Here is a 27,458-nt window from a genome sequence, read left to right as displayed (position 1 = left end):
ACGCGAGCATGCGCAGTCGTGAGGAAAACAGCATCACTTGCAGCGGTTGAATTGACTGGCAACCTTGGACACTAACCATGAGGCAAGTTGAACTAGTTGGTTTTGGCGTTTGATTTTAAGCTATGCATCAGGGCTATATTGTAGCTATACTTGTTCATGTATGTAGAGCGACCAGAGTAAACGGAAAAGGGACTGTACTGACTATAAAAGTTGCACATTCATACCATGAGTCGCTGTAAATGATATTTCTCTCAATGCCACGCCCTTGTGCGCTGTGCGTGTGGTTGTGCCCACTGTGTGTGAAGAAATTAGGACCTCCATAGTGAGTGAGCCTCATGTGATTAATTTCAGTGGGAGGAAGTTATGCACTAAAGCCTATCAGTTATTGTCAAAGGTGACCCTGTCCTGCAGGAGCCACTGCCTGACCCACCAGAGCGCTGAGGGGTTTTTAGCCATTTTTTATTTGATGAAATAAGACTTAATGGACGGGAGAGGCTTCAATCAGGAGGTATGATTTCCCTCTTTAATCATTTAGAGACTCTGCTGTATTGACACTCAATATAATGAATGCACTAATGATTTACATACCCAGGTTTTCTCTTTCACTGTTGGTTAAACATTGTCTAACTATACCTTTTCACAAGTTTTGGAGTGTGTTGTTTTATTTATTCTGTCTTGCTCTGTGACACATTGGTGGATGTGTTACAGTGGGGAGTTGAACCCAGATCTTTCATACCTAAGGCACAGTCTTATCCACTGCACCAGCACCACCCAGAGTTTTAAAGTAAGAGTTCAAAATACAGTGATGAGCTTAAGAAATGAATGTATGCAAACAAGCCGGAGCGCTGACAGTTTGTGCATGCTCGCGTGTGTGTGTGTATTGTCATGCTGAAATTCGAATGGGGCTGGGTCACAGCAGGTAGTGGGAATGTGGCACAACAAGTGGGGCTGTGTTTTATGCCGCCAACTCTCCCTCCATCATCTTCCATCCCTCCCCCTGGATCTCAGCTCTCTGCTATTCAGCTGACTAACAATAGAAGAGACTCTTTCACGCTTGAACAATACTCTCACCCCTGCCAGATACCCCCAATGACACACTGACACACGCACACACTGCCCGTCCACCTACCCCCTCCAAATCCTTGGATTTAGTGGTCTTTAAAAAAAAAATCTCTCACACACAGAACTCCATCTCTCTGTCTTTCTCCTTCTTAAGGCTATCCACTGCCTGACAAGTGAGTGTAATCTGCTTCTGGTGTGTGTGTGTGAGGGAGAGAGAGAGAGAGAGAGAGATTTGGGGGGTTAAGTAGAAGTGGAGCGAGGAGGCGGGACTGTCAGCAGAGCTATTCATGTGTGATCAGTAGTAGGCTACTCCTGAGCATTTAGACTGTACAGCATCAGCAGAGACCGCGAAAGAGAAAAAGACAAGGATCGGTTGGTTAAATAATAACAAGTCGGTGATGATATGCAGTGTAGTGTGGGGCTCTGCCGTTGAGCCAAGCTGTCTGGAGGAGAGGCAGAGGTGAACCTTGGGAGGTGAAGAGGACATACGCAGCATCTGGGATAAACCTGAGAAAAAGGGACTCGGCTGTTGCCATGGGGGGCTCCCTCAGCCAGCACAGGAAGGGCTCCGTCAGCTCTCCGCGGAAGAAGAGCAGCATGTAAGACAAGACGCTTCATTGTTTGTATGTTTTTGTCTGCAAAGGTCTTGATGACAAAGGGAAACCTAAACAGTCAGAGACGTTCCAAAAAAGCTGAGTGAATTGATCATGGACAGCAGATCGATTTCGCCCTTTGATACTTGAGTTTTTGTTGTCTTGTTTGTATGAACTCAGTGCTTCTGTATTGGGGAGGGGAAGAGGAGTGGGAGATAAAGGGTTGAAGGGCAGTGCTGAGACCTTGATGCTTCCTTCCATCTGGCTGCACGGTACACAGCCTCTCCTGTTGTACAGTTTTGAATACTATTTAGATATTCAAATCTGAGGGAAGAGACAGAGTGGGAAAGCTGATGACATTAGCAGAGAGGCTAACGTAATGAGCATGAGCTGATCAGGTCACATGCCTAAAATGAAGGCAGTGTACAAGCCTTCTTTTCGTTGGTTTTGACATTTTAGCAGCAGCTTTTGTAGTAACAACAGCAGAAGAGATAATTCCTGCTATTAATTATGTAGCTGTGACCCTGATTTTAAAGTGGTATTTTAATCATACAAGCTGTACAGTTTCTTTCTGTTTGAGCGGGTACCACTGCTTCCTACCGTGTTCATGCAGTGTTTGACATCCATAAAGTACTGTGTGATGTATGAACTGCAGCTGTCTGAAGCCTGAAGATGTTGTAACCGAGGCATTCGTCAGAGCTTAAAAGCACTTAACCGCCACGCTCCCTTTTCTTTTTTTCTCTAATCCTTTGTAGCAGAAAGTGAGCCCTTTCACTCTGTCCTCCCAGCTGATCCCAGTGATGCTTTATATCTCCATTTTTAAAAGCCTGCATTCGTCTGTGTTTGTGTTAAGGCAGATGGGGGTTGGGGTCCTCCCCGTGGGAAAAAAACTGGGAAGTCAACCAGTGCCGTGGGATCGTTTTCAGCTTCTGGTCTAATTTTAGTTGGCTTAATCATCTGTTTTACGTCTTAACTAGAACATCTTTGATGTGCAGTGAACTTCCTGTTCTCCAAAACCCCTGAACATCCAGAAAGTCCCTCATTTGGGAAGAGACTGACCTGCATTTGGAGCTCAATTCTTGCTGTAGTGGTATGAATTTAGGCCAGTGTGGGCTGAAAAACTTGTCTCATCTTTAGAGACACACATTATGAATACATGAAGACAGGCAAAATCTGAAGATGTACATTTTAATTATGCATAAGCCTACAATGACTAGGCTTGCCAGTATGAAACTCACTGCTGAATAATGCTGAAGTTAATGACTGAAAATCCTCACTTAATTTTATTGATGATGTTATTATCTATGTGTTTGAATTGCACTGCTATGAAAGCTTTTGGACTTTTAAATGGAAGTTAAATCTAGTAGAATTGGATTTAAAAGGCAAAGAAAATGAATGGAAACATCATTAGTAAGTAGAACAGTGGTGGAGGGGAGGGCGTGATGTCTCACTGCTCTGTGCGTGCATGTGTGCAATGTACATGCACTATTGTCTGGGAATTGTGTGCTCTTGTGTCCCTTGTGTAGCCATGAACAATATAGCTCAGTTGGTGTCTGTACATGATTCCTCTCGGGTGAACCCCTCCTCTCTTCCTTTCTTGTTCACTCATTCTTTCTCTTTTTGTTTTATCAAGCCACTGTCAGTTAAGTTATTCTAGTATACTGTAGCATGGTGAGTGCTTCGGCTCAGTTCACTCCCTGTTAGTCTTCTGCTCCGATTGCAGCTAATGGGGCGTTCTGTATTTAAGATGCAGTGATAACAGGGATGTAAACACAGTTGTGCCTCCCAAAAGCACATCTATTCAATTTTATCTCTGTGAGCCTGCTGTGTCCTTGATAATGCTGAATAGAATAAAAATAAACAAAAGATGATAAATATCATCAGCAGCACTACGTTCATTACCCCTACCTGTTGTGTGTGGGAGTGTGTGTGGTGTCATGCTTTCATAGTGCAATACACTGGTGACATATGGTTGATACACTTGTGACATATGGTTGCCATGGTGAAACCTGATCATGTCAACTTTATTTAAGGTCCCAAAGGTGACATCAGACCTGTTATGTATCTCCCTCGTGTTCTCTTTCACATCTATTCTTCCCTCAGCTTGTTTTGTCTTCTTTGCTTGTTCATCCTGGTATTGTATCACTAACAGGGTGGCTGAATCTGATGTTGCTCGTCTTTTTTAATGTTATTTTGTTTTATTTGTGAGGAATCTGGGTGAGAGTCCAATAATGACCACTAGATGGAGCCATATCATAGAACAAGCCAGCAGCTATGACCTGGCAATATTTTTCTATTCAGATTAGATGCTTTGAGACAGATAGTCAGTCAGCTAGTTCATCCGTCTGTCCATCCCAGGAGGGAATTTTACATATAGTTGACAAATATATATATATATATATATATATATATATATAAAGGAAGTTGCGAATATATGCCGGAACATTATTCGCAACTTCCTTTTATTATACATATCTTTTGTGCTGAATGAAAGCAAGCTACACTGACTCAGTCCTTAGCATACTGTATATGTAGTGTTGTCTCATCTTGTGACCAGATCCCACAAACAATAAAACTGTTTTGTTGTTGGACTCCTTTATGCACTGAATGTATTGCCACATTAAGACACCAATCTTGCAGGTTGTCTCTTAATCAAGTTATTGTATGGCAACATGGATGCTTTACCTTTAAAAGTAATGACATACAGGATTTTATTTTAAAGGTCTAATGCATCATATGTTTTTCAACAACACCTGAAGAATTTCAGTCAGAGAGGTCAAGGGTCTGATTTTTGACAAATCTATAACAAACTGTATAACTGGGATAGTTAATACTGATTTTACAGCCATTTGAGTGTAGACACATGAGCATGAGCACTTATATTGTCAATACTGACATGTTTATTACATTGCAAGTTGCCTTTATAAATGATTGAAGTAGAAACATTTAAAAATAAATAAATAAAAAAAGTATTTTTCTTTGAAAATGACTTATAATTGAAACAGGGTTAGTTCCCAAGTCTAAAATTAAAAGAATGAAAGCTGCAATTACACACCGCAATATGAAAACATGGACAGACAACATACTGATGACTGTGTTATTCTAAGCAGTTCTACTTGGTATAACCATTTTAAATTTGTCTTCATGGAGCAGGAGAGGATGAATGTAAGGACATTAAAAATCAAAATGGCTTATTCTCCTGGGGGCTTGAGTGTACTCAGTAAATGTCAGGGCAGTCTGCCCATTAGGTTACTAAATACTTCATATAGAAAGTTGACATTTTGGCAAATGAGGAGGAAAACATCTAGTATCCAAAAGATATTCATCACTTTCCATGAAAATCCAACCATTAGGTCAAGAGTTTTATTGTATTCAAGTTGTCCTGATGGTGGTGCTGGAGGATGATTCAATGTCTGGGAACAAACAAAACTAAAATAGTCAGACAGCCATGCTAGTCGCTCTGTGAGTCTATACTTAGGCACAGTGCGCTTTGAGCTTAATGCTAACATCAACATGCCAACATGCTCACAATGATGCCTTTTCAGCAGATGACAGTAATGCAACATTTATGGATGCCAACTGCTGTTAAGCTAAACAGAAGAAGAAGAAGAACACCAAAACAAGTGCTTACACTAGTTGCCTGTCTGCAAAGGGCAGCAGCCACATGGCTAGCTAACTCGCGGCTGCCACAGTCCTAACAACTGTGTACCTTCTATCTATTGTTATAAATAACAATTTTTTTTCTTTAGTGATGCCTTTTATTTGTCCCCACTTTTCTACCACACAACTGTTATGTTTGTCTTGATAATGTATATGTATTCACATCTTCAGTGCCTTTTTAGCTGCCATATCAGCTTTATGTTCAGTTTAACCAGAGACCGTTCACAGTGGTTGGCATCCATAAATGTTGGATTACTGCCATCTACTGGAAAGGCTTGGTCTTCTCTGCACTTTCAGTTTTAGTGCAACAAAAACAGTGCTAAAGAACAGTCTCAGAAGAATCCACACGAATAGGTGGAGATTCACCAATATATTTCCGTTTTTTCCATTACTTTTTTTGTCTGTTTAAAAAGTTGACATAACAATGATGATATACGAGTTGTAAATTAGAGGAACAGATCCAGATTTACAGATACAAATCACTCCGCATTTATTTGTGAGCTGTGTTTTGTGAGTTACGTATCTTGACATTTGTTTGTAAATACTCAATGAGACTGTTCTAATCCCATCAAATGTTGACCTTATGGTGGTGCTATACAAAATGTCTGATTCATAACCTTCTGTCATCATGCAGGGGATTGAGAGCAGAGATAAACAGCTTGTGATAGTTGAGAAGCTTCTATAATTCCCTTTCAGTGTGCACTAACACATAGTTATCTCATCCAGTATCAAACCACCTCTGTTGTAGCTCACAGACATTTTTATCATTGCTGATTTATTCTTAGCCCATAACCACACATGCTGCTATCAGTCAAAATGTAAGTGATGATTAAGCACGTGGATTCTTGCTGGATTACAGCAAACATACACAATAGCCGGTGTTCAGTGTGTGTGGTGTCCATGCCTGAACCTTACAAGTCTCTGTGTGCTAAGATGGCAGCTCTAGATCACATATGGGTGGACTGTATGTGTGGGTTTGCCACTGTTTCACTGTGTGCTCTTTGTGGTTTCAGTGTATTACATAAGAGATGCTTATTTTGCCTCTTTGTCTATGGTTCATGTCTCTGACAGTGAAAGAGTCAGGCATATCCCCACTCTGTCCACTGTCGCATGTTGTCTGTCTGTCTGTATAAAGACATGACTTTTCTGTATGTTATTGTATGTCCAGAGATGAGTTTACTACTTCACGGTGTAGCAGCGTAAACAGTTTGTGCAACACAGGACGTCGATTACATCTGTGTGCTTCTCAATGGGGTTTGTTTGCTTTGGGCAGCTCATGTCCTCTACAAAACAGACATGTTTGTCCTCTCAGCTGTACTGATAAGTAAACAAAGGAGGTAAAGGAGACAATGTCAGGAATGTTTTAGAAAAGCAACAAGAGTTTTTCAGATTCCTGCCCCAAATTTCTTTACCTTCCTACTCAGTTTTCAAAACATCCTTGTTATCTCTCTGCGTCTCACTCCCCATTTTTAATTAATGCTGTTTTCCATCTGCTTCATTTTTCAGTCCAGCCATCACAGATTGAACAGAGTCTCTTTCTCTGTGTTCACCAGTGTGTGACATTATTTTTGAGTGTGTTTGTGCATGTGTTCATCTTTCTGCCTGCGTGTATCTGTGGTAGAGCTTCTGCCTTTCTTTCCCTGTTTGTCACATGTGAGCAGTAAACAGCAGGAAAGGAACCTCAAAGTGCAAATGACGAGAAAAGCATCTCTGCTACTTCCTTTTTATCTTTCCCTGTTGACCCTTTTTTTTACACTGGTTGAACCATCCTCCCCTTATTAGATTAGTCATGGTCCATGTTTTATTCAAAGAAAACGTCTCATGTGCGCGTGTGTGAGAGGGAGATGTATAAATGTGAAAGCCGGGAGTTACATAAGCCATCCATGAGCAGCCTCAGAGGTACACGTGTGAGTGTGTGAAAGTGTGTGTGAGCAGCGATGAGAGCTTTTATCCAAATTACTTTTCTGTTCACTGTAGAATCTAGGTTTGCAGTATTGATTTGTTTGCTGCCTGGCCTGGATATTTTGAGCGAACAATAGATCCTGTGTAGGTTCCGTCACACACCATTAACAGCTACATTTTGGGTTCAGATGTTATCTGTCTGGGTGGATTTATAGTACATACTGTATACATGGTACATTGTTAGTCCTCCCAACTTTCAGCTCTTCTCTCCTATTATTCACCATGGGACAATAGCAAAGCTTTGTGTCACAATCACAGTTATCCATGGCCTCTGCTGGGAGCTGCCAAGTAAACAAACCATTAACAACTCAAATTGCCTTTCAGACTCATTGTGGGCTGCCCAACCATGTCGGCAAGTCGCATGTCAGTCAGATAAATTACATGACAAATGTAAGGCAAGACATAATAGCTGTTTCAAAGCAACATTAATCCTAAAGGATGTAGCATTCCTGGAAAGCTGTTGAAAAGAGTTAAGGCTTTACTGCATTTTACTTTATAGTTTTAGGGACATTGCAATGATATGAGTTACAGGATACACTGAGTTGTATCTCCAATCCAAACTCATCTTACATCTTTTAAATTTTACTGTTGGCTTCATCGTTTCCTGCCTTTCTTCCCCTGTTCTCTTTTCATCTCCTCTTTCTTGAAGACACAAATGTCTGGTTGTCTGTCTTTCTCAGAAAACCAGATGCTTCTTTGCTTCTTAAAACAGGAAGCATTGCCTCTCCCCTGCCCCCTCTCTTCCCCCACAATCGACAAACACTGAAAGAATCGGGGAGGGGAGAGGCAAACTCCTGAGTGGGAGTGAGCAAATTAGCAAACATGCAGGAGCAGAGCGAGCCGATGTCTGTTAACCAGCTGATCGTCCACCCAGACGGAGAGGGAGAGGGGAGGGGAACAGAGAGAGAGAGAGAGGAGTGACTACTGATGCTACAGTAATCTGGGCTGTGTGAGTCAGTGCTGTGGAGAGCAAAGACAGAAAGACAGAGACACGTTTCCCTCTCACGAGCGTCAACAATGCAGAAGAGCAGGATGGGAAAACTGAGCGGCTAAGCAAGAGGAGGAAGTGAGCAAGCCATATAGAAAGCAAGAGGGGGCAGACACCGACATTAGGAGGGAGAGAGGCAAGAAGACAGATCGACAGCTTCTTTTGGAGAGTCACCTTTTTGCTGTTGCAAAGAGGACTGTGGAACATTGCTGAACCGGACTGACAGCAGTGACAATCTAAACTAATCCAGAGGAAGAGGAAGTTTACTAGTTAGATTTTGGAGGTGGCAGCAGGTTTAAGACTCAACGAGGTGCAGGGATGTCCTGGTTGTCTCCGGTCCAGTGGGCCAAATGGACATGGTCAGCAGTGACTGGGGTCGCCGGGGACGAGGGGCAGCCTAGATCCAAGGATGGCCGAGAGGACAAGTAAGAAGGCTAGGCCACAATGTTTGTGTGTGTGTGTGAGAGAGAGACAGAGAGAGAGACAGTTGGTTTACAGGTGGAACTGTATAACAAATTAAAAGAAAGACTATCTGGAAAAGAAATTGTGATTTTCTTTGCTTCCATTTAAACAGCACATGATTGATTGTGTGCATGTGTGGGTGTTTGTGTGATTACTGCAGATTCCCCTGAGTCATACGGACAGGTGGTGGATACATACACACACACATAGAATAGATTCTCTCAGATTATTTTCTATGCTTTGGATCCCAGTGGCCGGGCCATGCTGTTACTGATGCAGAAGAGATTCTTAGCCAAAATACAGACACTCTAGCTACTGTTTTGTGAGGCCCTGCTTTGTGTGCACCATCCTGTTTCTTTATGAGACACCAAATGCCGACGGTCTGACTGTCTACTCCTGTTTTTATGTGTGTTGTTGAGTGTGTCTGAAGGCTGTTTGGCAGTTGGGGCAACAGTTGCTGAAAGTCAGGGGAAGTGGGGGAGGAAACCACAGTTTCCAAAGCTCTTGATTCTTTTTCTGTACATTTCTAGTTTCCAAGTAACAATCCAAGATCGCAGGCGTTGGGGCCATCAGTGTGATGTGATCCAGTGTGTGTGTGTGTGTGTGTGTGTGTGTGTGTGTGTGTGTGTGTGTGTGTGTGCAGGGTGGGGGGTGGGTTATGTATATTAGGATTAGCTCTGGGTGGTGAATAGAGCTCCAGAGTGTGTCAATGGATGTGTGTGAACTGGTATCAGAGATAGAGTGTGGTTGGGTATTGGCACTGAGAGCTTTGTTCACTCATGTGCTGTTTTTCATTAGAGAGCGGACGTTTTGATGTGTGTACAAGTGGCTGGGAATGGGTACACACAACCACATACGCTCTCACTCTCCCTGTCTCTCCCTTCCATTTTGTCTCTCCACAGTTTGGAAATAAATTTGGGCTGGTGTCTAGGCAGCTGACACAGCAGACCAAAAGACTCTGTGTGTGTACACAAGTGTGTGTGTGTGTCTGTGTGTCTGAATAAGTCTGGTGGGACACAGTGTGTCCTTATTGAGGTGCATAGGATGCAGGTGCGCTTGTGGGACTTCCTCTCCTCTCCCATCCTCTGACTTCCTTTCAAATAAAAGTAGCTTGTTTATTCTGAGCTTCTTTGAACTCTGGGATCTGTTGTTTAAATGTCACTTTAAGAAAAGATAGGATTGATATTGGAAAGCCAATACAGGGCCTTCATTGTTATATGTAGATCATTCGGTAGCTGTTTGTAGCAGTTATATGTAGTTATTTAGACTGATCAGCATTTTCAATGCCTCTCTGTTCTCAAAGACAGTAGGTTGCTGTTTGTGAAGCATTTTTATAGCTTTAAACCAGCAAATGTGATTTGTTTTGTCACATGCTCCAAATCACTTAATAAGTTATTTTTTTTATGGATCGTGCTTGTCAGTTTCAGCGCATTTTCAATTCAAACCGGAGATTTCATCTTTAGTTCCAGATAACTTGCCACACAGTCAAGCTCTGACCTCTCTCTTGCCTTCTCTCTGTATGTTTGTCTCTCTCTCTCTTTTTCTCCACAGTTCAGACTCAGAGGGGTCCTTTGAGACTCCAGAAGCGGAGTCTCCAGGTGTTGTGAAGCTACTGAGCCAACTGGACAACTCCAAGTACACAGGTGAGATGGCTCAGCTTTAGTAGCTTGCCCCAATACTGATCTGGCACCGACTGTGTCTGCAGCACAGACCGAAAGCAGACAGAGTTTTTCTTCAGTTTGATAATCTTGTTTACTTTCTTTAATTCTCTGATCACATAAATCTTATAGACCAAAGCAGCATCACTAGGGGGGCGTTGTTGGGTTTGGTCAACAATGGGCTTTGTTGCCCCTGTAATCAAACCCAACAGTGATGTCACAATGTCCTGGAGATGTATAGGGGTCTATACATCACATCACCACACTAAGGAAGGTTTCGGAAATTTTTTTTGTGAGAATTTGTGATGGACCAATTAATCGGGCCGATGTCTAGCATTTTGAGTTAATCTGCATTGGCCAATACTTGCCCTGACAAGGCCAATATATCATCCTAAATGACAGCAGATCAAATCTAAAATCATTACTGGCTAGCGTTAAATAGATATTGTTACACTGAATAATGTAGTTGGTTGATTCTGACTTTTGACAAACCGAACCCCACTCTCCCCTAAACACCAGTCACATTCTGTAATCTACAACATAAATCAATGTATTTTTCTACTTCATTAATTAATAAAAAACACATTACTGGCTAAGATAACCATATATTAGATTGTACTCTGCATGGAATAATGGAATTATACATGACTTTTCTTTGTTTTGATATCGGTATTATAGATCGGCTCTCTAAATACTGGCATTGGCATTGACTATTGAAAAACCAGGTTGACCACTATTTCTTTGTTGTATTAATAATCTTAGTCTTGTATTTCCTTTGACCTGTGAGATCCCTCTTTTGTCATGTCATGAGACAAAGCATCTAAGGATGATTATAGCCTTTGTGTGAGCATTTTGTTGTGCAGATACACAGTCTATTGACTGTGACAAATTGTTGTTTCCGATGTCAAGTTACAGAAGTTACAGAAGAGCTACAGAACACCTCGTTGGCACAGTAGGCAGACATTTCAAAAATCAAGTTGCTCTACAGATGCAAGTGTGACAATTCATCTGAATCACAATGGATGTTCTTCCAGGCCTCGTTGGCGCAGTAGGCAGCGCGTCAGTCTCATAATCTGAAGGTCGTGAGTTCGAGCCTCACACGGGGCAGATGTTTTAAAGTCAGATGACAACATAACAGGCTCGACACTGCTTGTACATACACCCAAAAGCATAGTCCCAGTAGATTTACAGAACATACAGCTCACAAAGAAAAAAGGTCCAGGATCACTCCTGCTTATCTGTTTCACTCTATCCAGTGTAAGTCTCATTCACACATTCATTACTGACTAAAATTATAACCACATGAACATCTGACACTTATCCATGCACATACATTCAACACTGTTTACTATTTGCACTTTATTAATATTTCATTGTTGTGACCGACCTGTCAGCCGTTTAATCGGGCCAATATCTGGCATTTTGAGATAACTGGTATCTGCCGATACCTGCACTCACGAGGCCGATTTATCATCCTAAATGACAGCAAATCTAATCTAAAACCATTACTGGCTAGCGTTAAACTTACATTGTTAAAATGTACAGAATAATGCAGTTGAATTGTGCATTAAATTGATAAAAAATTTAAAGGAACTGTCTCCCGTTAGGCACAGACTTGTAAAATTGGCTGATAGATGTGGCCTGTTTGAAGCTGCCCAAGAGGCCCACTGCTGTCCAATCAATAGCCCCCTCGTCACACCTCCCCTCCCTTCTGCCCTGATTTCACCCACACAGGCAGGGGTTCCACGCGTTACCATGGTAATAGATAATCTGGGGAGCATCTTCTGTGCTGAAACAAATGATGTTATTGTATCGTTTGTGTTTGCAAACTCTGCTTCTCCATCAGCTTTCATTAAAGTAACTGATTTGAAACATGACTTGAACATGTATTAGCATGAAATTGGCCTGTGTGTTTTGGATGACTCGGCTAGCTGAAATTAGACACGTTTTAATCACAGCATTTGGAATGCTGTGCCAGATAATAACAGAGACATGAATGTGTTTATTATTTAGTCTAGTTTGCAGACAATAACAGTCTCCTTTTCATGCTAAACCAGTCACATGCACTGTAAAAAATCTGAGTTAGTCTCATAAATAAAAGATCAACTGTGTGGAGAAACTGATATTCTTGTTCACTATAATTAGACTCTTAACAGTTCAGCGGGGAATCGCTGTTCTCTTCATGAGTACAACCACAGGCCACAGTCTAACTGTATGTACTGTAAAATCAGGACATAGCTGAAACCTTAGACAGCTTTTTGTCCAACTGCATATAATGCGTTTGTCTCTCACTTCCCTCTCTGCCTCCTTTTCCTCTTTTTCATCGAGTTGTGAAAGTGTAATAAAGCCTGATGTTGTTTTTGTTGCTAGGCCACGTGGTGGTGTGTACTCTACATGACTGGGTGTGGTTCCTCTACATCTGTTCCCTGTCTCTGAAGGGTGTGTGTGTGTGTGTGTGTGTGTGTGTGTGTGTGTGTGTGTGTGTGTGTGTGTGTTTGAAAGTACCCAGATTTTGAGCAGAAGCTTACATAAACTTATTAAGGCATTCATTGGATGAACGCATGATGTAATAAGTCACACACTGATAGGCTGTCAGTCATGACAAACGATGTGAGGAGCTGTTACACACCCAAGGTGAAACCACAATGACTTCATTCAGTGAGAAGAAATACCAGAGAATACAGGAGTTTCAGTTTTATTATTCTGTGTAGTTGTGTGAGTTTTACAGTTTGTGTGGGTGTATTTTTCAGTAACAGGGAGTCCTGTGTTTCAGCAACAGTGTGACTCAATGTGGATCTGCGTGCTGCTGTGGTCATTAGCTAGCTGTTAACGGGATGTGCGAGGACACAGGATGTGAAGTGCTTTGAGAGGAAGCCAGCAGCCATTTTAAGTGTTCTATCAGGAGAAGGAGAGGCCATCCCTTTAAGTTTAAATCCCTGAATGACAGATAAAGTCATTAAGTAGCCACAGGATGGGGATGTTAGGTTTTACTCTTTTAGGATATAGATGTTGAAGTAAGGATTAAGATCTGCTTTTCCTTCTACCTTTCTGATAAGAGTTTTTCAGTTGGTGTGGTAACTCTGTGTCCTCATCTGAAATTCTGTTTTGTGGTGTGCCCTGAGGTTCTGTCCTGGTATATCCTTCCCTTTGGGCAGATAATAAGTGATTTTAAAGTTGTCTTCTATCACTGCTATGCAGATGATATTCAATTATGAATCTTGTTTAACCCTCCTGTCCCATTAAAGCTATAATCTAAAGCTATAATCTATATTTTTATATTAGGCTAACAAATGGCAATGTGAAAACAATGTTTCAATGTGAAAGGTGTCGCTCGCAGTGATGAACCTACAGAAAAACCTAGTGTACACTACCTGCTCAGCACCAAATAGCAGACAGACACACACGTAACTGCTCGATGTGTAAATAAGCTAACTATTTGCTAACACATTTATCATATGAAATTTAAAGGTGATGACATGTCACTGTTTGTTCACAACTTGTCTCTGCTGCCCCCAAGTGCACAACAAACTGTTGTTTCAGGTTTAAGGTAAAAAAAAATTAACAGCAGAGAAAAACACCTAAATAACTTTTAGTCATCAAATTCTTGTTTCGGCATCAGCCAACCTTGTCAAGGTCTTGCTTTTCTTTCCTATTAAATTTTCTATCTGAAAGGTGTCACAGACCAGGCACTGACTCTGAAACATGGTGAAACTCAGGCCTGTTGTGTCTAAAGTTGAGATTATATTTATTCTTCCTGTCTCAACTGTTGCAACTCTGTCTTCACCTGCCTTAGAAAAACCCCCCCGCATTGTTTACAAGTGGTCCAAAATTCTCTTGTTAACTGTTGACCAGATCCTCTAAAAGGTCTTATGTGACACCGATGCTGATTTTATTTACGCTCAATTTCAAAATTCAATTCAGGATTCTTGTGATCCCTTTTATAGCTCTTCAAGGTCAAGCACCTTACTTGGTTTTCTTCCCTTTTCACAGGTCTTCCTGATGTTACAAACCAATTTCTGGACAGGAACTCCAACCAGAATGTAGGCCCAGTTTCACCCCAAGAGGTTAACTCACAGAACAACCTCACTGGCTCCTCACCTAACGACAGCAGTTTTGGTTTGGATCAGAACCTCAACCTGACCTTCAGCAGCAGACCCAGTCCTGGACAGGGCCTCTCCCCGTCCAACACCCTCCCCCAGCCTCAAGCACTCCGACCCCCCTCCCTGTCTGTCCTCTCCCCACTAAACAGACCCGATCCTTCTGAGGTGGACGACGAGGCTCCGGCGACGTCTGATTCCAGCCCCGACTCAAATTTGATCCGCTGTCATGACATCTGTGTGGACCCTGACTTGCTTAATGGCAACATGAACTCTGACACTGTGCCGTCGAACACAAAACTGACCTGTGAGACCAGCAACACAATTATAACGTGAGTAAAACTTTGAAGACAAACATAAACAAAGGCCAGTCCTCTTTAGTCAGTCATTTGCTGAAACTGAACTAATATTACTCACAGATTTTCAAGCTGGACACAGCTCTCTCTTTTATGGCCTCAGGAAACATTAGTGAATACTTTCTTATGGTTCACAATGAACCTGAAGTGATCAAAGTGTTTAATTAACTATGTTGGCCTGTTCTGTGTCTTCAGTTCTATCAGCTGTTGTTTCTCTCCTGCACATCCGTTTATTCCACGCCATCATTGTTAAAGATTTTAATGTTTTGAATTGCATTTTATCATTTTGTTTTAGAATTTCAGTTTAATTTTTATTTATGTTTTCAGGATCATTTGTTTTTAATATGCTTGCATTATTCCACAGGTGATAATTTAGGGCAGTTTTTCTGTGTTTATAGCTTCATGGCATAATTTTTACCAACTATGTTATGTTTGCTGACAGAAAATGTTCTTTGAATGGTGTCAAACAATGCCGTCTTGTGGTGTTTTTCAGTCAGGTTCCCGCTAAAGAAGAATTATGATTCATATCTTTATTTTCTCCAAGTTAAAAAAACCATCAGAATAATTAGAATCTTTGGCTTTTTCTGATATATACAGCCAAAGAAATACTTACCGTAACTCGTGATGTTAGAACAATCATCACGGGTTGGCAAGTTCAGTTACGTGCACAAAGGTGATCAGATTTGATGAAGTGACATCACTGTCCTTGTATTACAATGTGCACTGAGATTAGTTTATTTTTATTTATATTTTTCAGCTAAATGAGTAGTTTTATACATACATTTTATGCAATACTTACAATACAATACAGGAACAGTGTCTTTGAATTACATATGTAAGGGGTAACATCTTATAGGCCAATATAAATGGTGTATATAGTAAATGTTTTTAAATTAGTGTACCCTATCACAGTCTTAAGATACAGTTCAATTTCTCTATACAGTTTATTTTACATATATACATTTTACTATACATTTTATTGGATGTTGCAGGTAGTGTTAGACCAGTATCTGTTATTTTGAGATAATCTTCATTGGCCAATATCAACTGCCTCGTTGGCACAGTAGGCAGATGTTTAAAAAAATCAAGTTACGCCACAGTTAAGACTGTGACAAAATTTATCCACATCACATTATACAGGTTTTCAGGCCTCGTTGGCACAGTAGGCAGCGTGACAGTCTCGTAATCTGAAGGTTGTGAGTTTGTGCCTCCCACGGGGCAGGTTTTTAAAGTTAAACAACAGACTGCTTGTACATGCAGCAAAAAGCCCAGTGGATTAGCATAAATATCCAAGTAATTCTATCAACAACGTGTAGCTTATATTGAAATAAGTTCAGCATCACTCCTGCTCGTTTGTCTCGTGTTTCATCAAGCCTAACTATCTGATGACATACCGCACACACATTCAACAGTGATTATCTTTGCAATATGTAGTGATTATGGTTATTGCTCACCTTTGATGTATGAGAAGAGCTCCTACTACCTCGTTGGCACAGTAGGTATAAGTTTCAAAAATCAAGTTACGCCACAGTTGCAACTGTGACAATTCATCTGAATCACAATATATGTCCTTCCAGGCCTCGTTGGCGCAGTAGGCAGCGCGTCAGTCTCATAATCTGAAGGTCGTGAGTTCGAGCCTCACACGGGGCAGATGTTTTAAAGTCAGATGACAACATAACAGGCTCGACACTGCTTGTACATACACCCAAAAGCATAGTGCTAGTAGATTTGCATAAAGATGAAACATACAGCTCACAAAGAAAAAAGGTCTAGGATCACTCCTGCTTATCTGTTTCACTCTATCCAGTGTAAGTCTCATTCACACATTTATTACTGACTAAAATTATAACCACATGAACATCTGACACTTATCCATGCACATACATTCAACACTGATTACTATTTGCACTTTATTAATATTTCATTGTAGTGACTGACTCAGCCGATTAATCTGGCATTTTGAGATAACTGGTATCTGCCGATACCTGCACTCACGAGGCCGATTTATCATCCTAAATGACAGCAAATCTAATCTAAAACCATTACTGGCTAGCGTTAAATTTACATTGTTAAAATGTACAGAATAATGCAGTTGAATAATTTCACTTCTGACAAATTGTAACCCACTCTCCCTTAAACACCAGTCTTGATCTGACATCTACAGCATAACCCTATGTATTTTTCTATTTTGTTAATACAAATTCCATCTTATACATGTTACTAACTAAGATAGCCATGTATATTAAATTATACTCTGCATGGAATGATGGAATTATACAAGACTTTCTTTTGTCTGATATCGGCATTGTATATGGGCTCTCTAAATATTGATGCTGGTATTGGCATCTGAATCACAATCCACACCCTTTTGTGCCTCATTGGCGCAGTAGGCAGCATGTCAGTTGCACAATCTGAAGGTCGTGAGTTTGTGCCTCACACGGGGCACATGTTTTTAAAGTCAGATGTCAACACAGCAGGATAGAAAATGCTTGTGCCACCAAAAGCAGAAAACCTGCTGTCTAAATTTCGGCATCGGCTTTCTTTCTTAGCACCCAAAGCATTTTAGATATTGATCCTGAGGCATGAATGTGTCCAGGATTATGCCCAGATAATAATGTATAAAAAGAGCAATCAACCTTTATTCCACATAATTTCTTTATTTCTTTATGAATACCTTTCCAATAGGAAAATTTTGGTTTAGAAGTTTAGAGATCTTAATTTCACTGTACTTTCAATATTTTGTTTTTAGCAAGGTTTAAAGTTTAACCGAAAACTTAGTATTGTTGTTTACTATAATAACCCTCAACTTGTGTTTTACCTAACCCCTATCCCATCCTCTCCTATGTCTTTCCTTCCTTTTCCTTCCAAACCTGTCATTCTGTTTCCCTCTTTGTGTGGCATCAGGACTGCTGAGCAAGTCCATTTCCTCTGTGTTTTGTTGTAAGTACTGTATAACTGTGTGTGCAGACGTGTGTGTCTTTGTAACCTCAGTCGTTGCTGTTCTTAAATCCAAGTCCAGGCTCACTCCACAGCCTGCTATGTCATCCACCTGACCTAAATTTTCCAAGTGAAGGTGGTAAAAAAAATGTACGGATTAGATTAACAAAGTAAAAAAAGTGGAAACCCTTTAATTCCCTCTAATGCTTCTGCAACTGTTGTTGCTCTTATTTCAATTTGGCAACAATCTCTTCCATTAATCTGCTTTTTCTTCTGCGTAATTCAGCACTTTTAGCAGAGCATGCAAACTCAGCACACACACAGAGCACAGCAATGAGGTCTGGCTTTGTAAGGCTTTCTGTCTCTCCTGCTTTCTCTTTTCATCATTACTCCTTCCCACATGTACACACATACAGAGATATGATCTGGCTAGTGTTGATGTTGATGTTGTTATTGACCTTCATACTCAGGAACTCCTGTAAATTGAAGCCGAACCAGCCAATTCAAAAGGACTTCAGCACACAGGTAAGAGTTGATAATGTGTCCACTGTTCAGGTTTTTAAAAACATCGGACTTGTGGTAGTATTAGGTCTTGAAAAGTGTCAGTGTAGTTGATTGTGCTTGTGTTAAAGGACGACCATCATGGAGACCACGCCACAGATGAGGAGAAGTTGGCGAGCAGTGGTGTCAAACCAGACAAGGACGAAAGCGGTGAGTAAAAAGACCAGTAAAGATTTATTTTAATGTTTTGCTCATGCTTACATGTCTGAGAACATGTCCTAGAGTCACCCAGTTATAGTACACACTGACACTGTAGTGAATAGTTCAGGTTTTCTTTTATTCTTAACCACAGGCGGTCAACAACCAAAGCACTAAGACAAATAAAAGGTGTTGAACAAGTATATTCTGTTTTATTGTTTTTTTGTTATTTGGAGCTTTTTTTTTGGTCATATTCTGGATGTAAATATTTGAGTGAGTGAGGTGGTGCAGAGAAGAATCAGCTCTGGATGAACTGCAAGAAAGGAGATGTTGTGAAATGGGATCAGATTGTCCTTTAGGGATGATGTGAGTTTCTAGGTTTTCGTGGTCCATTAAAAGATTGAACCAATGATTTTGTTCTGTTTTTCCAGTTGAGTAATATGACTTTCCTGGCCACAGTTAAAGGTTCAGTGCGTAATATTTAGGAGGATATATTGACAGCAGTGCAATACAATATACATAACTATGCTTTTTAGTGTTGTTTAAAGACCTTACATAATGAACCGTTATGTTTTTAATACCTTAGAATGAGCCATTTCCGTCTACATACACAACGGGTCTCCTTATATTGAAGTTGCCATGTTGAGCCACCATATTTCTGTAGCTCAAACAGACAAACTGCTCTACAGAGCGGGTTTTGTCACTACGTTGAATACGTATTAATAAAAAGAAGGGAGAAGTAGTTGTTGTAGTAGTAGTAGTAGTAGTATTAGTCGTCGTCTGGTTTATTATTATAAGTAAGAAGAGAGGTGACATTTGGACAAATGGAGGACTGCACATATTATTTTGCACAAGAGCCGACAAAGCTTGTCTGCCACCATAGCTTCTCCTACGCGCTTGGAAAGGGAGGGATGAGCGGTGACCATGCCATTGGTTGCAATTCGCAACCCTCACCACTAGATGCCACTTCAATTCACACACTGAACCTTTAATCCATTAAGATGAAAGTTTGGGATTGTAAGTGAAGAGAGATCACCCTCAATGGAGCGGGGGATAGGGGGATGCTGAGGTTGAGGATCTTGGACAGCTTTCCCATGACCTTTGACCAAAACTGCCCAACTGGTGTGCATTGCCTGAATGCATGGAAGTGGTTGCCTATTGTGGGAAAGTGTGTGCAGGTGTTGCTGTCTGTGAAGCCCATATGGTACATTTTGTGAGTGTGTACTCTGTGTAGGACATTGTATTAAATTCTATGACATGGAGAATGTATTGTTGCATAGAGTTTGCCAGTTGACGTCTGATTGGGGTATGTTCAAGTCAGTTTTCTTTAATGTGGCTCATTTATTAACAAGCTCAGTGAGGGACTCTACTGTACAGAGATCAGATAACTTGATGCTAAAGTTTAGACAGCATGCTTCAGCTTCCCTCAATCAATACTGGACAGTGATAAGGTTATCTTTGCCTTACTGTTACAGACACACACAATATTAATCATTGACTTTACACATCATTTTGCACTGCATTGAAACATGTGACTGTGTGGGTCATGAGCACCATCACAGTACAGTATGTTTGTGCCTGTTTGAGGAGAACTGTTTTGGTGTGATTGAAACATATCCAGATTGTATGGTCACACAGGTGCCTTCAGGCTGCATGGGACACAGCTTCAGGTACTGGCTGTTACAGATCATCAAGTGCAGTGGTTTGTTTTTAAAGGCACGATGGGTTTTTTATTGTTTTTTATTTATTAAAGGCAATTCTCCAAGATGTACTGAGCTGACATTTGTATGAGTTTGAGATATGAAAATGACACTACCATAGACTGTATTTAAAAATGACACTACACACACGCAAACCTGATTCTGCAACAAATGTCTTAACCAGTCATTAGGATTGTTGTGGCTAATAACTATAGTGAAAAACAAACTGCCAGTAGAGTTTATTAGTGATCATAAGTGATCCTGTTTTTTCCTGTGGGCTGAGAAAATGGATTTTCACATTTTAATACTTGATTTTTTTGCAGTGACCATGAGCACATAGTAGTGATATATTTCTCATGAGAAATACTTTAGGAAAAATATTGTAATACTTTTAATTGTACTGCCCAAACTCTTTTTAACTCATGTCGCTTTCTTCCAGTTCAAGACTGCCGTGTGACATCAACACCCGATGACTGCTGCTCCGTGGTAAGTAAATTCACAATGAATCATTCATGTCCATTTCCCTACATGTGCTGTGCCAGGCTCATACACAGTCAATTTATTTATAGTCATTGTGGTACGCTCTCATGCACGTACTCTCTAACATTTTTCATCGAATCAATAAAAGCAACATGATGCCACCAGTGACCACTAGGTGGCGGTGAAGCATTCTTTTGTTAGTTAAACTAAATTGTCACCAACAGATTCAGAGATAAAAACAAGTCCAGACATGTCCCAGCACTATATTTCACTTGTCACTGTAATGGTAATATTGGCACATTAAGTTCAGCTTTTTGTAGTTTTTCATCATCATCATCATCATCATCATCATCATCATCATCATCATCATCATCATATAATATTTGAATTTCCAGATTTCCACAGTAAATGAACAATTGTGCTGATAAAGTGCGCTGTGATTTGATGATGTGATACACTCTCCAGTTTTGTTTTTAGAGTCATAAGCATTTTATCTTGAGCTCCAGTATGAGCGCCTGTCAGATATGTTGACTCCATTGTGCCGTAGGACAGCAGGAGGTCCTTAATATCTGCCACCATGTTCATGGACTCAGGTGACAGATGGATTTAGATTATCATTCAGGAGATTAGAAAATGACTGTCGTAATCCAGGGAAGGGCAAAATGAGAGAGGAGAGAGAGGCAGAGGAGAAGAAGAAGGATTGAGATGTGTAAGAACGCCGATTGAAAGGCAAGAGGGGTATGTGGTTAGAAAATGAGAGAAGTTTGAGAGAGTGAAGAAAAATTATAAGAGAGGAGGACAGAGCAGGCCTACAGAGACAGAGAGAGAAATATAATATGTTCAGTATAACATAACAAGTCAGAGAGCTTTCAAGTGTGGAAAATACTCTTAGATCATCAGTGTGGGGTCTCGGTATTGTTTTATTTTGTTGTATTAAGACAAAACTGATCAATAAGTCTTGAAGTAGAATTGGCAGCCATGAATCTGTGTTAAATTATTAAGTCATAATTTGCAGTTTATTGTAGAACTATATGTTCCATTTTGTTTCTTTCTTCCACTAATCTGTATTCTATAACTAATTGGTGATACAACATATAGCTAGTTACATGAAAGGTTTTGCTTTGGCTTTTTCTGAGCACCTGGAGTATATTGGCGTTCCCGTTTCCCAGAAGAAATTGCTGAGCAGAAAAATAAGCATTTTGTACTTATGAAAGAAACGGTAGTATATTTTGCAATATAAGAATGCCAAACAAATATCAAAAGATGCAATATTAAACAACAACCCAACAAAGAGATGAAAAATATTCGATTTCTTTTCTTCGAAAAATATAAAATGTAAAGTTTTGTGTAAAAGATATAGTTTAATCAAAGTATTAGTGAATCATACTTGCCAAAATTGATGTGTTTTTGTCATAAATACCTTTTAAATTCTTGCAAAGTTTTGTTGGGCTTCCCCTCATTATACTACTGGATGTACAATAAAAGACAGTGGTTGACATAACTGATTTCCTTCTACCCCTAGCAGTATGAGAACTCATGCAAGCTGAAGAACAAGTCAGAGGGAAGTGAAATGGAGAAAACAGGAAGTCAGGTCCTGGATTCCATCTGCATCAGTGAGGCAGAAAAACAGGCCGTTCTCGCCCTCATTAGAGAGGAGGTACACACATTTAGCACACTCATCCAACATGAAATATGTCATCAGGGTGTTTGTTTTCGCCTAAGTGGATCATTTTAAGTGTTAAACAAGGTTTTCTGCTCACAGTAAACGATGCTCTTTTTAGATCATCACTAAAGAGGTGGAAGCCAACGAGTGGAAGAAAAAGTACGAGGGCAGCAAACAAGAAGTCACAGAGATGAGGTTAGAAAACATGTTTCTGCATGCCTTTTACATGCTAACATGGAGACCATCGTTGATTGACTTTGAGGGTGGTCATGTGAGGTTTTGGTGGACTGAAATCATAACACAATGAAGTGGTACAGAGGGGATTTTTATTCTTTGCAAGATGTTACTCGCATCCCTTTTTTGTATCTCAAAAAAAGTCAAATAATGGAGGCTTTGGGGGTTTAAACTGTATTGAAAGTATTAGTGCATGCCATGGGTGTAAGACCCACGTGTCTGTCATGAGTTAAGACTCATCATGCATTTTGTGTTATTACAGGAAGATTGTTGCAGAATATGAGAAGACAATCGCTCAGATGATCGGTGAGTAGTGTTCATGTGTTTAATCCAATGTGTCATGCAATCATGGTGACCAGACTGAATACAAGAAATAAGTTATTTTGCACCCCGCTTTTCTTCTTCGATACTCTCAGAGGACGAGCAGCGCAACAACCAGAGTTCCCAGAAGGCTTTGCGCATTGTGACGACGGAGAAGGAAGCCGCTCTAGCAGACCTGAACTCCGTTGAGCGCTCTCTTTCTGATCTGTTTCGGCGTTATGAAAATATGAAGAGCACCCTGGAGGGCTTTAAGAAAGTAAGGGGTCATAGGACAAGTTCACACTAGAATATTATCGAGGAAAGTGTCTGTTTCTGGTGCTGAGGTGATGAGCTGACAGTAGCACAAAGTGGAGGGCTATAAGAGGATTAAGGTCAAAATGATGATTAGGGGCAGTGGTCGCCTAGAGGGGAGAGCAGCAGGGATTTACATTGAAGGTCACTAGATACATCTGGCCCTCAGTGAATAACACACAGTTCTCTTACGCAACAACTGCTGCAGTAAAAAAAACCTCCATTAAAGAAGTTTACCCCTAAATCCTGGCTTCCAGTTAACCCACAGCTGGTTTAGAGCAGCTGCACGTGGGCAAACAGAAAGCTGTGGTGGATATATTGGGCAGCTTCCAAGAGTAAATGTGTTCAACTTCAGGAATTCTGAAAGATTAGAGGGAGAAGATCCTACAATGTTTAAGACACTCATTATTTTACTTGACAAGACAAATATAAGGATAATGCAATGATAGACAGTGTTGTATCCGCTTTCTCTCTGTGTAAGGGTGATAGACGAATAACACTGTGGTTGTTCTCTGTTTCCTCGTACAGAACGAAGAAGTGCTGAAGAAGTGTGCTCAGGAGTATCTGGCCAGAGTCAAGCAGGAGGAGCAGAGATACCAGACACTTAAACTCCATGCTGAGGAGAAACTAGACAAGTATGTAGAGACTGAAAGGAAATTCAATTTTCCTGTCAAGTCAGTTGTTTCAAATGAAATACTTTTAAGGGTTTGGGTGCTGTTACATAAAATGTATGTTAATTCCCCTCATTCCACATATCTCAGGGCCAATGAGGAGATCGCTCAAGTGCGTACAAAAGCGAGTTCAGAGAACATGGCGCTGACCGCCAGTCTGCGGAAGGAGCAGATGAAGAATGAGTCTCTGGAACAAGCTCTGCAGCAGAAGGTAACAGGCATCCTCCTCCACCTTGCATGAAACCTTTAGCTCACAATAATACACGATACGGCATATGTTTATGCATATTAGCCCTTGTAATTTCGTATATAGAGATGTATTAAATGTAATTATTCAACCTTTGGTTATTGGTTTCACAGAACCAAGAGATTGAGGAACTCACCAAGATCTGTGATGAGCTGATTGCCAAAATGGGAAGAATAGACTGAGAGACACACCTGTGAATCGGCCACTACCGTCCCTCCGGTCCTGCCTAACAGTGACACCCTGTGCATGCCCCCCAGCCAAGAAGCAGCTCTCATACCCTCTGCCAGCCCTGCATCACAGAGACTGCTTATGTACAGATGTCTAAAGTAACGTCCTGTATACTACAATTGCACTACTTGTGACCAGAATCAAGACAGTTCTGTACATGTACATGTATGTGGTCACGTTGTTTTGTATGCATTTTCGCCCATTATGAGGCCACCTGGACCTCTCGTGCTTTTGTCCATCATGCCTGTGAGCAACAGCCTGCTCGTGACTCACTTAAATTCCCAGCAGCTTAACAGCTAAATTCCCAGCAGGTCCTCCAACTAGATGACATCATGCTGCCGGGGGTTGTTTTAGAGTTGCATTTAGGCATACAGTATATTTCAATGTGCTTTGACAAGGATTGTTTTATATTAAACCAACAATCCAAAAAAATTATTTTTCTATTACATAGACAAGGATTTTACTCTGAAAGAGCAAAGCTCAGGGGTGTTGTGTGGGGCAGAATGAGGTCAGGGTAAAAGTCCCTCTGCAAAAGAGCTGGAGAAAAGGATTTGGGATTGTTTGAGGAAGAACAGTAGTCCTCGGTGGCCTTGGTTTGTTCAGGAGGGACTCTGAAACCAGAATGAGTCTAGACCACATGACAGTGAAACTAAAGCTACAAATAATTCACAGCATTTGGGACACGTGGGATTCTGGACAATTCAAGTAGCTGAAGAATATTTATCAGTCATAGAGAAGTATAATAATCTGACAATCATAGACTTTCCTGTGATTGTATAAACTTTGTGACAGTATCTTGTCCAATCCACAAAGTCACAAGACAACTTTATAATAATAAAGTTAAAATAAACCACCACTTTACATTAACCATCCTGTGTTATGGAAAAACATAGTGACTAAAGATTCCGGATGAATATATTTTAAACTGTTCTAAGATGTGCTGCAAAATGTTAAAAACCATCACAGTGTCACAGACTGAGTTTCAACTAATCACATTTACCATGAAGGAAACTACTTACCATGAAAGAGTTTGACAGCTTTATGAGAGGTTTTGCCTGTTGCTTATGTGCAGTGAAGATGTGAGTATTTGCAGCAGTGTAGTAGTTATTCCACAGATAAATCTTTTTCTTTGCTTGTTTATTTTGATAAATAAAATAATAACAATAAAACTAGTTGTGTCCAGCACAGCTCTTTAGTAATGACTTAGGAGGCTGTCACTTAGTAACTGGGTATCAGTGAGGATACTTCAGGAATGGTGCCGGTATTGCTTCTGAAAAAAAAAAAAAACAGTACTTTCCTTTTCCTACAGAAGAAATTTTGAAAATGGAAAAAAAAATTCCATTTAACAAAATAAGCCAAACGTCATTGTTTATTGAATGCTTAATGCAAACTACTCTTTGCCTCAATACAACACAGAATAAAATGTACAAATCTACTGAATCAGGCAATATTTGGTCAAAGAAAGTGAAACACGAAAATCTGACAAAGCATTTAGTTCTAATTTTTGGTCAGTCACTATTGGAAAAAGTGTAAAAGTCTGAAACCATGTAAATCCACTTCTGACACAAACCCACTCGTGTGCCACAGTTTATATTTGTGCCATTCTAATGTCATGTTACCTCTTGTTACTCAGCTGGTTTTTCTTTATTTTTAGAAAATATTGTTTAGCCACTTTAGAAATGCCAATCTCACACTTGTGTTGACACATTGAGGACTAACAGCGTGGGTTTCTGTACATCTGCCTGAATAAACATAAATATAATTTCTTCTACAGTAAGTTTTTCTTGTTTGTTTTGTTTACTGTGTGTATGTGTCATGGACTCAGCTTTAGCCTCGGTACTGATGCACACAAACCAACACACTCACACTTCCCGGCTGAGGCGGGGCTGTGAGTGAAAAATTTCCTTTTTTGGCAGCTTCAGCTTCATTCTGCATCCACATAATGTAAACGGTCTGCAGTTACTAAAACTGTGTTGTAGAATCAATACTATAATAAGCTGTGTTACTCACAAGACTGATAGCTTAATGACACTGTACTGTATCTGTGTCTTCCTGTTAAAGCTCGCTTGGTTAAGTCCATTACCACAGGGTGCTGGCTGTGCAGCATAGATGTAGATTACGATAAGACCTTAATACTCTGAGACACCTTCCCCTGTCTAAACCCCCTGCTCCTCCACCTCAACCCATGGTGTCCCCTCCATCGAAGCCTCCTCTCACCTCATCCACTCTTCCTCTGGACTCTTGAAGACACAGTGACCCATCAAGCAGCTGCCATGAAAACTGCTCTCGCCCTGCTGCTGCTCATCTCTCTGGCCTGCCACAGTAAGTTTCTATAACACTGATACCAACACTGGATTTTGGGTTTTCAGCCATGGGGAAGGATTTAGTTGATAAGTAGCTGGAAGATTCATTGCTGAGAGGTTACAGAAGCACTGTGATACAGAGGACCCAGGATTTCTCTGCTCTAAAAGCAGACATGGGCAAGCACAATGTGGGACATTTTCTATAAAAATACGTCATGATTTAAACCTGCAATGTTCATATGATGCACATGTCTACTTAGTCTACAATAAATGTATCCTGCATAGTAGACAAATGTATACAATAGAGCAATTGAACAGTCTGTTGAGACATGTAGCAGCTTTGTTTGTGTACAAATGAGTCATAAAGTCTATTCAATGTAAGCAAGCTAGTTTGTGTGTGTGTGTGTGTGTGTGTGTGTGTGTGTGTGTGTGTGTATGCATAGGGATCTGAAAGACCTAATGAGAACATAATGGTTGTGTGTCTGCATGCTTACACCTACCTGTGAACATACAAGCTTAGTCTCAAGTCAGGTGCTCTCTCCTGTTCTGTCTGTAAAGGCCACGCCCTCAAATGTCACACGTGCGTGGCGTCCAATGAGGACGATTGCAACCGCCAGGGCTCCACCACTTGCCCTCAGTACGCTGACGCCTGCTCCACCATCACAGGAACCAGTGAGTAAATACACACCAAGGAAAGCATGCAACACAAGTGTGATTTGGTTGAATTGTAAAAACTTCGCTAGAGGTCAGCATAACTCTAACATCCCACTGCGTGTGAGGTAGCAGTTAAAACAGTGCTCTTGCTGTTTCTATTGACAAAGAAGAAGTCAGTATAAAAACCCACAA

General features: G+C 40.6%; 1 protein-coding gene and 2 non-coding genes across 7 annotated transcripts; all 3 read left to right on the top strand.

Moving 5' to 3' along the window:
- The first annotated feature begins 36 nt into the window (after window positions 1–36).
- Window positions 37–26,086, top strand: LOC123960711 (transforming acidic coiled-coil-containing protein 1-like). Of its 5 annotated transcripts, none has more exons than XM_046035628.1 (13): window positions 37–82; window positions 10,279–10,370; window positions 14,376–14,814; window positions 18,246–18,300; window positions 18,408–18,486; window positions 20,614–20,660; window positions 22,177–22,311; window positions 22,436–22,512; window positions 22,814–22,857; window positions 22,968–23,128; window positions 23,692–23,798; window positions 23,925–24,045; window positions 24,195–26,086. In XM_046035628.1, the coding sequence occupies exons 1-13, from the start codon at window positions 78–80 to the stop codon at window positions 24,261–24,263; spliced, it is 1,431 nt and encodes a 476-aa protein (XP_045891584.1). In that variant the 5' UTR covers window positions 37–77; the 3' UTR covers window positions 24,264–26,086. The 5 variants fall into 5 exon arrangements, with proteins under 5 accessions (XP_045891584.1, XP_045891585.1, XP_045891583.1 ...); XM_046035629.1 differs by lacking the exon at window positions 37–82 and adding an exon at window positions 1,422–1,661 and having other exon boundaries at window positions 22,180–22,311; XM_046035627.1 differs by lacking the exon at window positions 37–82 and adding an exon at window positions 1,422–1,661.
- On the top strand, window positions 11,420–11,492 carry trnam-cau. Its single transcript has one exon. It is a non-coding gene; the product is annotated as a tRNA-Met (tRNA).
- trnam-cau lies at window positions 16,416–16,488 on the top strand. Its single transcript has one exon. It is a non-coding gene; the product is annotated as a tRNA-Met (tRNA).
- Window positions 26,087–27,458: the final 1,372 nt, after the last annotated feature.

Source organism: Micropterus dolomieu, linkage group LG21, assembly GCF_021292245.1.
Source record: "Micropterus dolomieu isolate WLL.071019.BEF.003 ecotype Adirondacks linkage group LG21, ASM2129224v1, whole genome shotgun sequence".
Taxonomy (NCBI): Eukaryota; Metazoa; Chordata; class Actinopteri; order Centrarchiformes; family Centrarchidae; genus Micropterus; species Micropterus dolomieu.
This window is presented reverse-complemented; position numbering and strand designations above follow the sequence as displayed.